The sequence below is a fragment of the Xenopus laevis genome, chromosome 1S (assembly GCF_017654675.1).
Source record: "Xenopus laevis strain J_2021 chromosome 1S, Xenopus_laevis_v10.1, whole genome shotgun sequence".
NCBI classification, from domain to species: Eukaryota; Metazoa; Chordata; class Amphibia; order Anura; family Pipidae; genus Xenopus; species Xenopus laevis.
Window position 1 is genome coordinate 201,693,088 of NC_054372.1, and position 13,715 is coordinate 201,706,802.

The following is a 13,715-nucleotide window of genomic DNA, read 5'->3' on the forward strand; positions in this document are numbered from 1 at the left end:
GAAAGAAAGGCTGATGTTCTTCTGCTTAGGAAAGATGTGAGAAAGGTTTCTAATTTTATTTGCGAGCAGGAAAACTTTAATTCCTTGAGCTGATGCTTTCTAACACAATTCTTTTAACAGTGAGACGTTGCCTCAGGGGGATGGAACACAATGAATAACAAAATAATTACCCCACTGAGAAATATAAGGATATTAAAAGATATTATCATGGGGGTTGTGACCATATAAAGGCACAAGACTGCAGGAGTTATACAGGGAACTCTGAGTATCACTCATGTATTATAAGGGATAATGTACCCCCTACTGTAAATGATAAGGATATTAGAAGTCACTGAGGGGTTGTTCTGTGACCATATAAAGGCACAAGGCTGCAGGCTGAGTTATACAGGGAACTCTGAGTATCACTCATGTATTATATGGGATAATGTACCCCCTACTGTAAATGATAAGGATATTAGAAGTCACTGAGGGGTTGTTCTGTGACCATATAAAGGCACAAGGCTGCAGGCTGAGTTATACAGGGAACTCTGAGTATCACTCATGTATTATAAGGGATAATGTACCCCCTACTGTAAATGATAAGGATATTAGAAGTCACTGAGGGGTTGTTCTGTGACCATATAAAGACACAAGGCTGCAGGCTGAGTTATACAGGGAACTCTGAGTATCACTCATGTATTATAAGGGATAATGTACCCCCTACTGTAAATGATAAGGATATTAGAAGTCACTGAGGGGTTGTTCTGTGACCATATAAAGACACAAGGCTGCAGGCTGAGTTATACAGGGAACTCTGAGTATCACTCATGTATTATAAGGGATAATGTACCCCCTACTGTAAATGATAAGGATATTAGAAGTCACTGTGTCCATATAAATCTAAGTAGCTTTGCCTTAGACCCAGGGTCAGACTCGGGGGCCCGTGGCCCATGGGGGCTGCTGTTCAGGGCCCCCCTCTAGATGCACCCTGCCGCGCTGCCTTTGCCATGTGCGGACCTGGCAGTATGGAGTGTCATCGTGTGAGTGCACCCATGTGCTGTTGCGTGTGCACACTGCGTTTTCTGGATGGCTGCAGCAGGAAAGTGACTGGAAATTGCACATCTGGGTATGGATCTGGGCCGGGTTTTTCCCGGTGTCCCACCTGCCCAGTCCAACCCTGCTTAGACCCCATGGGTGTCTGATATTATTATTAACATGTATTTATAAAGCAGCAACATATTCCACAGCGCTGTATAATAAATGGGTTTATTCATTGAACATACAGAATGACAAAAAAACAACCAATAACTGATACAAGAGGGGAAAATATTGATCATTAGCAATACAGTGTTATTATTAAGTCTGATTATTTTTATTAATGTGTATTTATAAAAATTATTCATATTAATTACAATTCCCCCCATTATTACTTTCTCCATCTCCTGTCTGGTTATTTACTGTATCTGCACTCAGAATCATTTCATACACAAACAGAAGGGTTAGAGTTAGGAATGTACCACTGGTAGGGACTTTGTGGGGGGGATAGAAACTATAAGATTCATATAAGAAATAACAACCTTCAATAATTAGCAATTTTTAATGATTTATGAAATGTAAACTCAAGCACATGGGGTGGGAGACAGAAGGGGGAGGGGTGTGAGACTGATTTGGGGCACAGTAAATATGTCCTCTATGATTCAGGTGAAATATTTGTATTTGTGCAATAATTACTGACTCATATACACATCTATACACACTCACACACCTTCACTTACACACGAGCACTGAAACAACTAGCAGATGATTAGAGTCAGTTTTATCAGGAACAAGTGAACCTGCCTGTGTGTTATTGGGGTGTGGGAGGAAACTGGGGTTAAACATTATATCTCCCGCCTCTTCACTTTCCTGCACTGGTGGTGCTGGCTCTCCGTCGACCCGGCAAGATCCGTTAGCAACAGTAGAAGACTCACGGATTTGCACACACTCTATTTATCTGCAGTCGGGACGTGCCCACTTTTTATTGATTTTTCACCACAATGATCAATGTTTCCTGATGAAGGGAGGTGAAAACCCCCCAAAACGTTGATTATTGTGGTGAAAAATCAACAAAAAGAGGGGCACGTCCCCGACTGCAGTAAATAGAGTGTGTGCGGATCTGTGAGTCTTCTACTGTTGCTAAGGAAACTGGGGTACCAGGAGAAAGCAGCACAGACACAAGGAGAACAGACAAGGGGTCATTAAAAGGGATGTGTGAATTTATTCGCCAGCCTCGGATTCGCAGAAAAATTCTGAATTTTGCCATGTGTGAATTTTTTCATGAAACTGCAGTGAAAATTCTCCGCAGAAAAATTCACTGCAAAACAATGGCCATAAGAAAAAACAAGACTTCAGTGGCAACAGGGCTGGAACTAGGGGAGGCAGAAAAGGCACGTGCCTAGGGTGCAATGGTTCAGAGGTGCTTGGCACAGGGCCGGATTTTGATTTCCGATGCCCCTAGGCCGACTGCAGTCTGCTCCCCTGCCCCCCCAAGTGTTGGCACTGTGGACAGCATATGCACGTAAAGTAAAGGGGAAGTTTAAGGCCTCCCCAACCGCCAATTATGCGGCTGTGCACACACTTCTTCTGCCTTACCTATCCCTAGTCTAGTCCCCCCCACACCACCCCCACATCTTTTACCTTCCCCTCCGGCCCCATTGTTGACGTGTGTGAGCTCATTCATGTATGTGTATAGGGGGAGTAGGACACTTGACCTGACACTTAGTACAAAGGAAGAATGTCAAATGATTGGGAAGAGACAGAGATAGTTATGGAATACAGACAAATACTCTAATGTTTTTGAAAATGTAATTAATGGTATAATGTTATTAAAGTGGCAACCCAGTCATTGTCTCCTGCACTTTCTTCCTCTCCTGTTCTCACTAGGACATGAATGGCTTTCCTGCCCTAACTAATGATTCTCACAGAGGCACCCCACCCTACACAGAATGCAGCATGAAGGGGCTCAGTGAATGTGGCAGTGAAGGTGTGTAAGTGTCTGATTGGCTCACTCAGCTCATAAAAGGACAGACGTCCGGCCTCATAGTCCAGTGAGATCCTGATTCTCCTGCAGGAAGGGACGTCGGGTAACTGTGTGTCTTTACTGTCATGTCTCACTGTATATTTATTATTCCATCTCCACAAACACCAGGACTTGTTATTATTCCCAATCCAGGACTGATCCCCTCCCCTCTCTATACTGGGATAGGTCACCCCTACCCCCCAGATCTCTGATTCACTGCCCTCCACTTCCCAGTAATGTCGCCCTGAGGGGAAACTCCTGCTGCTTAAAGTCTGAGGAACCAACTGAAATCTCTCTGGGGTTTGTGGGTGACGCTGGTCTGTGAGTGAGAAGGAAGCAGATTTCCTGTCCCCTGATACAGATACAAGATTATGAGCCGTGTTTATATCCAGTAACAGGTCTGTAGCCCCCTGCCCAGGGATCCACTTTCCCTTTACCCCAGTCACAATGGCAGCTAAGCCTGTGAGTAATGTCTCTGAGATCAGATCCACATCCAGATCCCCTACAGCAGGGACCTTTATATCATCTCTGCTCTGTAACATCTCTGTATCTGTGTGTTCTTTTTTTCTCATTGCCCAAGGCAGAAAAAAAGAAAAAAATGAGAAAATTTTTTCATATTTCCCTCCGCCCTCATTATCTGCCCCCTCAGCCCCACAAAATTCAGCTCCATGTGATTCCCGTTCCTGTAGGACAGTGAGTGGATCTGCCATGTTGCACAGCTCCTCAATGTGACGGATCTTCCTGGACAGCTCGTCCTTCTTTATTTCCAACTGGTGGATCAGATCAGTGAGTGTGAGTGAGAGCTTCTCTTTCTGGCTGGAGATGTCACTCAGGAGTCGCTTCTCTAGGGCTTCCAGCTGTTCCCTGATGTCTCTAAACAGGGCAGTGACTCTCTCTGTCTCACCGGCTGCTTTTTCTGCCACTTCTCTCCTGCGCTCCTGCAGTCTCTGGGCTCCTCTCTCAGTCTCCTCTCTCTCTGGCCTCAGTTTCTCCAGAACTTTCCTCACTTTCTCTTTCTTCTTCTCAGAGGCCTCACTCAGCAGCTCCACCCTGTGGCCCCTGTGCTCTCCGGCCAAACAGCAGGACACACAGACACAGACAGACTCCTCACCACAGTAAAACTCCAGAACCTTGTCATGTACAGAACATTTTCTCTCCATAATGGAAGCAGGTTCAGTTGGACAGAATCTCTCCACCAGGCCACGCAGCTTCCAGTTAGTTGTCAGTTCAGGTCTCCTACTGAATCTCTTTCTACATTCAGGGCAGGAAGGATCTTTCTTTATGCTCTTCTGCCATTCCCATGTTGTCCCAATACAGCCCCGGCAGAAGTTATGGCCACACGGCAGGGATACAGGATCAGTATAAATGCTCAGGCAGATGGAGCAGCTCAGCTCGTCTCTCAGATCAGCAGCCGCCATCACTGAAATCAGGAACTAGAAATGAAACTGAACTTTACTCTCTCTCTCTTTATAACCAGTTGGACTTTATCTGACTTCTGTGACACAGGGAGGGTAAAGTTTATTACTTGCACATTATTAATAATAACCCTATAAATTCCATTTCCTTTATCTCTTTTCGTGAAAATACAACAGGAAATAAAAGAACAGTTATGACATTATTCATCGTGGTTCAAGGTAACGTTTTTTGCACCATGTTAGCCCATTGAGAAAGTTATAGGGAAGAACTTTTGATATGAAACAAACAAAAGTGGTGTAAAGGTGATACCTTTATTGGCTAACTAAGATGATAATATCAATAATCAGATTTAAAGAAGGAACTGCAATGCTCTGAAAGCTTGTGATTATCATCTTAGTTAGCCAATAAAGGTATCACCTTTACACCACTTTTGTTTGTTTCATATCAATAGTTCTTCCCTATACATTATTCATCCAAAGACAAAACACTTGTTCTGAAACCTCCTAATTCACCTCCAGGATAATGGGACCTTTCCTTGTACCTAATTTTCTTTTCTCTAATCAGATTGTCTCTCTCCTATCTGCTGGGAGGAGCTACAAGTGACTAAAGCATCAGACACTTTATTGTAAGGTCCCTTTAGCCCCCTTAACTGTCTCTTCTCCAGTGTAACAATCCCAACTTGTCTTTCCCCATAACTGATCCCTTCCATTCCCTTTATCAGCTTAGTCTCTCTTCTCTGTACTTTCTCTATTTTATTACTGTCCCTTATATATTTATATATAGTGATCATACCCCCTTATATATTTATATATAGTGATCATATCCCCTTATATATTTATATATAGTGATCATATCCCCCTTATATATTTATATATAGTGATCATATCCCCTTAACTGTCTCTTCACCAGTGTAACCAATCCCAACTTGTCTTTCCCCATAACTGATCCCTTCCATTCCCTTTATCAGCTTAGTCGCTCTTCTCTGTACTTTCTCTATTTTATTACTGTCCCTTATATATTTATATATAGTGATCATACCCCCTTATATATTTATATATAGTGATCATATGCTCCTTATATATTTATATATAGTGATCATATGCTCCTTATATATTTATATATAGTGATCATAGCCCCTTATATATTTATATATAATGATCATATCCCCTTATATATTTATATATAGTGATCATATCCCCTTATATATTTATATATAGTGATCATATCTCCTTTATATATTTATATACAGTGATCATATCCCCTTATATATTTATATATAGTGATCATATCCCCTTATATATTTATATATAGTGATCATATCCCCTTAACTGTCTCTTCAGTGTAACCAATCCCAACTTGTCTTTCCCCATAACTGATCCCTTCAATTCCCTTTATCAGCTTAGTCGCTCTTTTCTGTACTTTCTCTATTTTATGACCAATGTGGTGGGCTGATAGCTCTAGTAATAGTTTGGTTCTTCCTATACTTTTCATGTAAGTGGGCAATCTCTAATAGTCAAAGAGGCTAGGCAAAGGGCTATGTTGTTCACAGCCTTTGTTTGACATGGCTTGGAAACTCCATTTGTGATTTGTCAACTTTGACTAACATGGAAATAAAGAGGGCTTGGTAGGTTTTCTGTCCCTATGGTTATAGGGGAAAGTTGAAAGGCCAAGTTATGTAAGAAATGGGAATGTTGAAGATTGACACATGGCAATGTGATGGGCTGATTTATTTGATGGCAGAGCTTGGTTCTTTCATTGGTTCTTCCTATACTTTTTCATGTAAGTGGGCAAGCTCTAATAGTCAAAGAGGCAAGGCAAAGTGCTATGTTGTTGACAGCATTTGTTTGACATGGCTTGGAAAGTCCTCTTGTAATTGGTCAACTTTGACTAATAGGGAAATGAAGAGGGCTTGATAGGTTTCTCTCCCTATGGCTTATGGGAGAAAGTTGAAAGACCTAGTAATGTAAGAAATGGGAATAATGAAGGTTGCTGGGTATAGATTGACACATGGCAATGTGATGGGCTGATAGCTCTACTGATGGAAGTATTTGGTTTTTCCTATGCGTTTTTATGTAAGTTGGAATCTCTAATAGCCAAAAGGCTAGGCAAAGGGCTATTTTGTTGACAGCCTTTGTTTGACATGGCTTGGAAACTCGTCTTGTGATTGGTCAGCTTTGACTAATAAGGAAAAGAAGAGGACTTGGTAAGTTTTCTCTCCTTATGGTTTATGGGGGAAAGTTGAAATGCCAAGTAATGTAATAGATGGGGAGGTTTAAGCTAGCTTTGTACAGCTTGACACATGGCTTGTCAGTTGTACCCTGATTGTTTCACGGCCTTTTGGCTGACCTCAAGTACTGAACTTGTTTGTTGACCAGGGCTGCTCATGAGATTCCTCTAACTTGACCTTCTGGGATCATTCCCTTTTCAGAGGTCTTTACTCAAATGCAGCTATTATGTGGGGGCCAATCCCAAAGCAAGCGTGACGGCGATCTCTTTGACTGGTGAAGGATGCAAGTCCCACCGGAAGAACCAAATACAGTAATGCTGTACTTCTTTAAGGGCCAGAAACATTGTTTTGTTCTTCCTTTGATACAGAAGGATATAGTTGAGGATTTTCTTGGAATGAGTCATTGAAGTATCTTCTGCATCCAAATTTTTCTACAACAAGAATTTTACAATGTGACATTTACAAGTGCTGGGGAATTAAGAACCTGCTATATGCAGAGTAAGGAGATGGAATATGATCCTCTTCTATAGAATAATTCTTTTGTGGTGAGTGAGACCAAAAAGAGAACCCCAAAAATAGTCCACATGTATAATCCTTGTCAGGGCAGTAAGGTTCTTCCTGGGGCGCTATTGCAACTACGTCTCCCCTGTCGACAGGACTTTAGGACTTTTAACGGGCAAAGTTTTGGGTGGAGTTTAAAAGAGACCCAGATGGTATCGGAGGAATCTTCCATCCACCACAGACTTTTTCAATTGGGATTAATAGGGGTTATCTTTTTTACCCTGAACAGCCAGTGTTTTGCAGAAATTGTTTTTGCTTTTGGCCATCAAAAAGACAATTGTACAAAAGAACAGTGTGGCAGAAACTGCTTCAAACCGGGTCACAGAACTGCTGACTGTGAAATGGCCCAAAAGTGTCATCTGTGTAACTTGGTGGAGCATTTGGCAAGACAGTGTCCAAGTATGAATAAAGTTCCAGGTGTCCGTCTCTTTCCAGAGGTGGTAAGAGACGGGAAAGAGGTGGAAAATACTTTTCAGGAGGTTGTACCACCACAACCTTTGGAGGACTCAGTGGATATTCCCCCTTTAGGTGATGTGTCAGTGGAGGAGATGCCGGATATAATGTATGGGGAGAGAGATGATGTTTCTTGTGATGATGGTCCTCCAGATGAAATGGAGGTGGAAAAAGTTTCTTTGAAAATAAAGACTAATCCAGAAACAGCAGCGAAAAAGCCTGTCCAGTGGAGAGACAGAGTGGAAGAATTAGACATTATAAAAAAAGGAGGATGCAAAAACTGAAAAAAAGGCACTGAGGAGATTTGGGGTTACGGAAGCCAGAGGTTTCTAGAGTATGGGCAAGAGATGGGCCAAAAAAGAAGACTGATACATGACAAAAATTATTTTGGTTTGACTTTTGTGTTTACTTTCCTTTTTCTTTTTCTATGACTCTGAAATTGGGTTCTTTACCTGTTAGGAGTATAAAATCAGCAGTAAGAAGAGCTGCAATTTTTAAGTTTTTGGCTCTGCTTAGCCTTAATATTTTCTGTTTACAGGAATGAAACATTGATGAGGAACCCAGTGGAGTGAAATGGGAGTATGGGCCAGCGGTATGGTCTATAAGTAAAGAAAAAAATGCTGGAGTAGGTATTTTATTTAAAGGGTTTAATTTCTTTATAAGCAAAGTAATTTATGTCATGCAGGGTAGAGTTTTGTTAATCCTTTTTGAATTTTTAGGATGTATATTTAATTAATGATTATGCCCCTACGAGGAAACAAGAAAGAATTATTCTTTTTATGGGTCAGCATGATGGTGGATTTTGCCTTTATTGTGCAAAATGTGGATCAGTGTGGTGTGGGGGTGCGGAAGGGAGTTTTGTAGATCGATCAGGTAAAATATTAAAGAAAAATCGTATCGATATTTTCGTTACAGGATGTGTTTAGATTAAAAGGGGAAAATACTAAGCGGTATACGTACTATAGTGACAAAGGAAATGTAAATTCAAGGATTGATTTCTGTTTCATTTCCAGATCCCTTGAAGTCCTGAACTATAATGTTAGAACAGTCATTTTCTGATCATGGTTGTGTGGAATGTAGTATAAGTATAAATAGAGAGTGGGAGTATGGAAGAGGGTTATGGAAGCTGTGTGTTTCTTTATTGAGGGATAAAAATGTTTAAAAAAGAATATAGAGTATGGCTTGGCAAGTGGGTGGAGAATTACACTGAATTTGGAAATGTGAGTGAATGGTAGGAATGGGTGAAAACAGAAACAAAGATTTTTTTTTGTTAAAAAAGGATGTGAGAAGGTGAGAAAGGGGCACGAGGAGTCTGAAAAATGGCAAAAGATAAACAAAAAATTTATTTCATACTTACTGTAATTTTTGTTTCCTGGTTACTATGGGCAGCACTCACGCCTCTGGGTTATCCCCGCCCCCGCTTTTAATAGGACAGAACAATTAAGTTAATTAAATTAACCCATGATTATATATACACCCCTTCCCCCTCAGATCAGTGTCTTCTAAGTCCGAGCTTTAATTTCTTTGGGAGGGTTCGGCGTGAGTGCTGCCCATAGTAACCAGGAAATAAAAATTACGGTAAGTATGAAATAAATTTTTTGTTATACCTGGTCACTATGGCAGCACTCACACCTCTGGGTCAGTACCTTAGCAGTCAGAGAGAGTGGGAGAAAGAAATTCAAATAAATCTCTTCATTTGCAGAATAGTGTATTTATTTTGCAGATTTTACTGCTTCCAATACTTTCTTGCCAAATAAAGTATTATCTGGTGAAAACACATTAACATGATAATGTCTCAAGGATGTGTTGGCTGAAGACCAAGATGCTGACTTGCAAACTTGCTCCAACGTAGCTTCTGCCTGAAACGCCCAAGAAGCGCTCAATGCTCTGGTGGAGTGTGCCTTTACCCCTCTTGGAATTTTACGTCCTGAAGACTGATAAGCCATGTGGATACATTTTACTATCCATCTACTTATTGTAGATACTGCAGCTGCTTGTCCCTTCCTGTTACCGTCAGGAATTAAAAACATTCTATTTGATTTTCTCCACTCTTTTGATCTTCTTAAATATACTGATATGCATCTAACTAGATCTAGCGTGTTCCATATTTTTTCCTGTTCTGAAGCAGGTTCTGGAAAAAATACTGGCAAGATTGACTCTTGATTTATGTGGAAAGTTGACACCACTTTGGGCAGATACTCTGGCACTGTCCTTAACACCACCTGATGAGGTTGAAAAACTGTAAAAGGTGGTTCTGCTGACAGCGCTTGTAAATCACTCACTCTTCTTGAGGAGGTGATTGCCATAAGAAAAAGAGTTTTTAACGTCAGATTAATATCAGACACTTCTTCTATACGTGGCTGACAAAATCCTCCTTGGAGGCCTCAAATGCATTACTCCTGCCATAAATTTTGCTATATTTTCTTCCTTGGCCCATTGAACACCTGTTAATGCTGAGATAGCGGAGACTTGTGATTCCAATGTTCTCAGACTCAAGCCTTTATCAAACCCCAATTGAAGGAACTCTAGTACATGAGTAATTGCAATTTGTTCCGTAGTAATTTCTTTTGAAGAAAGCCATTGAGAAAATACTTGCCAGACTCTATCATATGCTTTGTTTGTTGAAAACTTTCTGGCCGACATCATAGTATTTATCACCGAGTCCGAAAACCCTTCTTTACTCAACCTGCTCCTTTCAATCTCCAAGCTTTCAGGCACAACCTTCTTGAGCAAGGGTGGTTGACTGGTCCCTGCGTCAATAAGTTTACTCTGTGGGGGAGTTGAAAGGGCTCTTCCACTATCATTGACTTCAGTAACGTGTACCAAAACCTCCTCGGTCAGTCTGGAATGATGGCTATCATTTCTGCTTTGTCTGCCTTGATTTTTCTCAATACTTGAGGAATCAGAGGTATGGGAGGAAATATGTATAGGAGACCCTTGCTCCATGATTGATGAAAAGCATCCACTGCTATTGCTTGGGGACAATGATATCTCGAAACAAACTTCTCTATTTTGCAATTAGCTGGAGTGGCCATCAAATCTACTTCTGGCATGCCCCATCTCCTCACAATCTGAGCAAAAACCTCCGGATGAAGCTCCCATTCTTGTCTCTCTATTACTGACCGACTGAGAAAATCTGCTACCACATTCTTCCTCCCTGGAAGATGCAGAGCTGAAATATTCTGTAGATTTTCTTCTGCCCAAACCATGATGGGACGAAGCTCCGTCATGAGACTTAGACTGTGTGTTCCTCCTTGTCTTCTTATGTACGCTACTGCTGCGACATTGTCTATCTTCACCATCAATGATGTTCCCCTCAATCGATGCTCGCAACGCTGAATCGCTTTCCATACTGCTCTCAATTCTAACACATTGGCTGGTAGTGTCTGTTCCTTGTCTGACCACCGACCCTGTAGATACACATTGTCCATGTGTGCTCCCCACCCGAAAGGGCTGGAGTCCGTGGTCAAAACTTTCCAACTGAACTCTTTCAACACCTGACCTTGTGCTAGTTTCTCCTCCTTTAACCACCATTTCATCTCTTCCATTACTTGAGTCTGAATCCATATCTTCTGATTCCAATCTTGTAATTTTGGATCCCATTGACTCAAAAACATTCTCTGCAGAGGCCTGACATGCCATCTTGCCCATCTCAGCATTGGAAAAGTTGAATTTAGGAGACCCAAAATACTGCTCATTTCTCTTGCTGAACATGTGGACCTTCTCATAAGACCTTTGATTGTCTGCTTTATTTTGTTCTTTTTCTCTTCTGGCAGCACTACCACTGCCTGATTTGTCAGAAATCTGGCCCCCAAATATATCAAATCCTGTGTCGGCCGCAACTGACTTTTTTCTAGATTGAACACCCAACCGTGATCCTGTAAATACCGGATAACATACTCTCTTTGTTGTTCTAGTGTGTTGGGATTCTGTGACTTTATCAATATGTCGTCGAGATAATGAAAAATGTGTATTCCCAACTTTCTGATTTCCGCAATGAGAGACTGCAGTACCTTTGAAAAGACTCGGGGTGAAGTTGCTAACCCAAAAGGGAGGCATCTGAATTGATAATGACTTCTCTGATCTATCGCAAATCTTAGGAACTTGTGATGTGCGGCTACTATGGGAATATGGAAATAAGCATCTTTTAAATCCAAAGATAGAAGCCAATCCCCCTCTTGAACTTCCTTTATGATTGAAAAAATTGATTCCATCTTGAATCTCTTTATTTTCAGATATCTGTTTATTGGTCTTAAATCCAGCACCAGACGAAAATCCCCTGTCTTCTTTCGTAACATGAACAAGACTGAATAAATCCCTTGTCCCTGAAAATGTTGAGGGACTGGTTGAATAGCGCCTTCCTCCAACAATTGTTGTACATAATTGTTCAATATTTCTCTTTGTTGTCTTTTCTTGGGAATTTTCGACATGACAAATTGATTGTGTGTCGGAGTCTTTTCGAATTCCAGACAATATCCTTGTCTGATGGTTTGCAATACCCACTGATCTGTTACCGACTTTGCCCAAACCTCTGCAAAATGTATTAACCTTCTGGGTATTTTTGAAGTTTGGGCTGTCAAAACTTCAAAACTTTCTTGAAGGTCTGGTAGCCATTCCTCTACCGGGTCAATACTCTCTCTTTAAAGGTCAAAGGGGTAGAGTCTACCCCTTTGACCTTTAAAGAGAGAGTATTGACCTCCTCCTTTTCAATGGCTAGGCTGTTCAAATCTGCCTGACGGTCCCGCTTGTCTCTGTTCTTTAGATGCCTTGTCTCGAAAGGAAGCTCGATTTGATCCAAAATCCGATGTCCTAAAAGATCTCTTCTCTTGTGGTAAAAATACACTTTTACCCCCTGTAACCTTCTTAATTATGTCATCCAACTTTGTTCCAAACAACATATTCCCTTCAAAAGGCAAATTACACAGATTCATTTTAGAAGCCTTGTCCGCACTCCATGCCCTTAACCACAAAGCTCTTCTTGCAGCTACTGACAAAGCCATTGCCCTTGATGAGCATCTAACTAGATCCACTGAAGCTTCAGTAACAAAGTCTGTCGACAGTTTTAACTCTGCTAATGCTTCTATAATGTTCCTTCTATCCACTCCTTCTCTTAAAGCTGTTTCCACGTTTTGTAACCACATCTGCATTGCCCTAGACACCGATGTAAGAGCTAAGGCTGGCCTACAAGTGGCCCCTAAAGCCAGATAGGTTCTCTTCAAAGAAGCCTCCATCTTCCTATCCATAGGATTAAGAAAAGAGATAACATCCTCCACTGGTAACAAGGTCTTTCTAGATAACCTTGATACTGCTGCATCAACTTTTGGTGGTTTATCCCAGATTAGTTCTTCATCTGTAGAAAAAGGATACAATTTTTGGACCTTTTGCGGAATTGGGAATTTTGAATCTGTTTTATTCCATTCTTTTATTACAATTTCTTTTATTATTTCATGCAGAGGAAAAGTTGACCTTTCCTTTTTTAGAAACTTAAAAGGGTTTGAGGAAGAGGATTGTTGCTCTGGCTTTTCCGGAAGCTCCAATTGCTCCCTAACTGCCTTTATTAAAGGTTCTACTAAAGTAAACTCAAAGGCTGAACTATCTCCTTCCTCCATCGAACCGTCTTCATCTGAATCTACAGGTGACCGATAAGTCATAGAAGCATAACTTGTTGATTGCAAATGTGATGAAAAGTTTTCTTCTCTGACATTCTTAGTGGCCAACTTTACTCCTTCAGTTACAGCTTCTCTAATCCATTTCATTACTTCTGCAGTATCTGCTGCTGCATCGCCTGCTAATCTTCTGGTGCAGCGCTCACACAATTTTGAATGTTTAAGGGCTTGATTGTCACATGCCACACAGACTCTATGCTTCTCTTTTGAGACAGCTTTCCTTGGGGTAGGCACACTGTAACAATATCAGAAAGAAAATGTCTTGATATATGCACTCTTTTAGAATTATTAACCACTTACCAATAGTGGCTCACCTCCTAATATTACTGGCAGCATTTTCAGGGCTACTAGGCAC

The 13,715-nt window shown here is 41.1% G+C and overlaps 1 protein-coding gene across 1 annotated transcript; it reads right to left on the reverse strand.

Moving 5' to 3' along the window:
• Window positions 1–2,654: 2,654 nt before the first annotated feature.
• Window positions 2,655–4,678, reverse strand: LOC108705084 (E3 ubiquitin-protein ligase TRIM39-like). Its single transcript, XM_018241878.2, has one exon. The coding sequence runs from the start codon at window positions 4,453–4,455 to the stop codon at window positions 2,923–2,925; it is 1,533 nt and encodes a 510-aa protein (XP_018097367.1). The 5' UTR covers window positions 4,456–4,678; the 3' UTR covers window positions 2,655–2,922.
• Window positions 4,679–13,715: the final 9,037 nt, after the last annotated feature.

Bases quoted from the DNA above. Each gene is read 5' to 3' on its own strand.
- LOC108705084 (XM_018241878.2), bottom strand. From the start codon at position 4,455: ATGGCGGCTGCTGATCTGAGAGACGAGCTGAGCTGCTCCATCTGCCTG.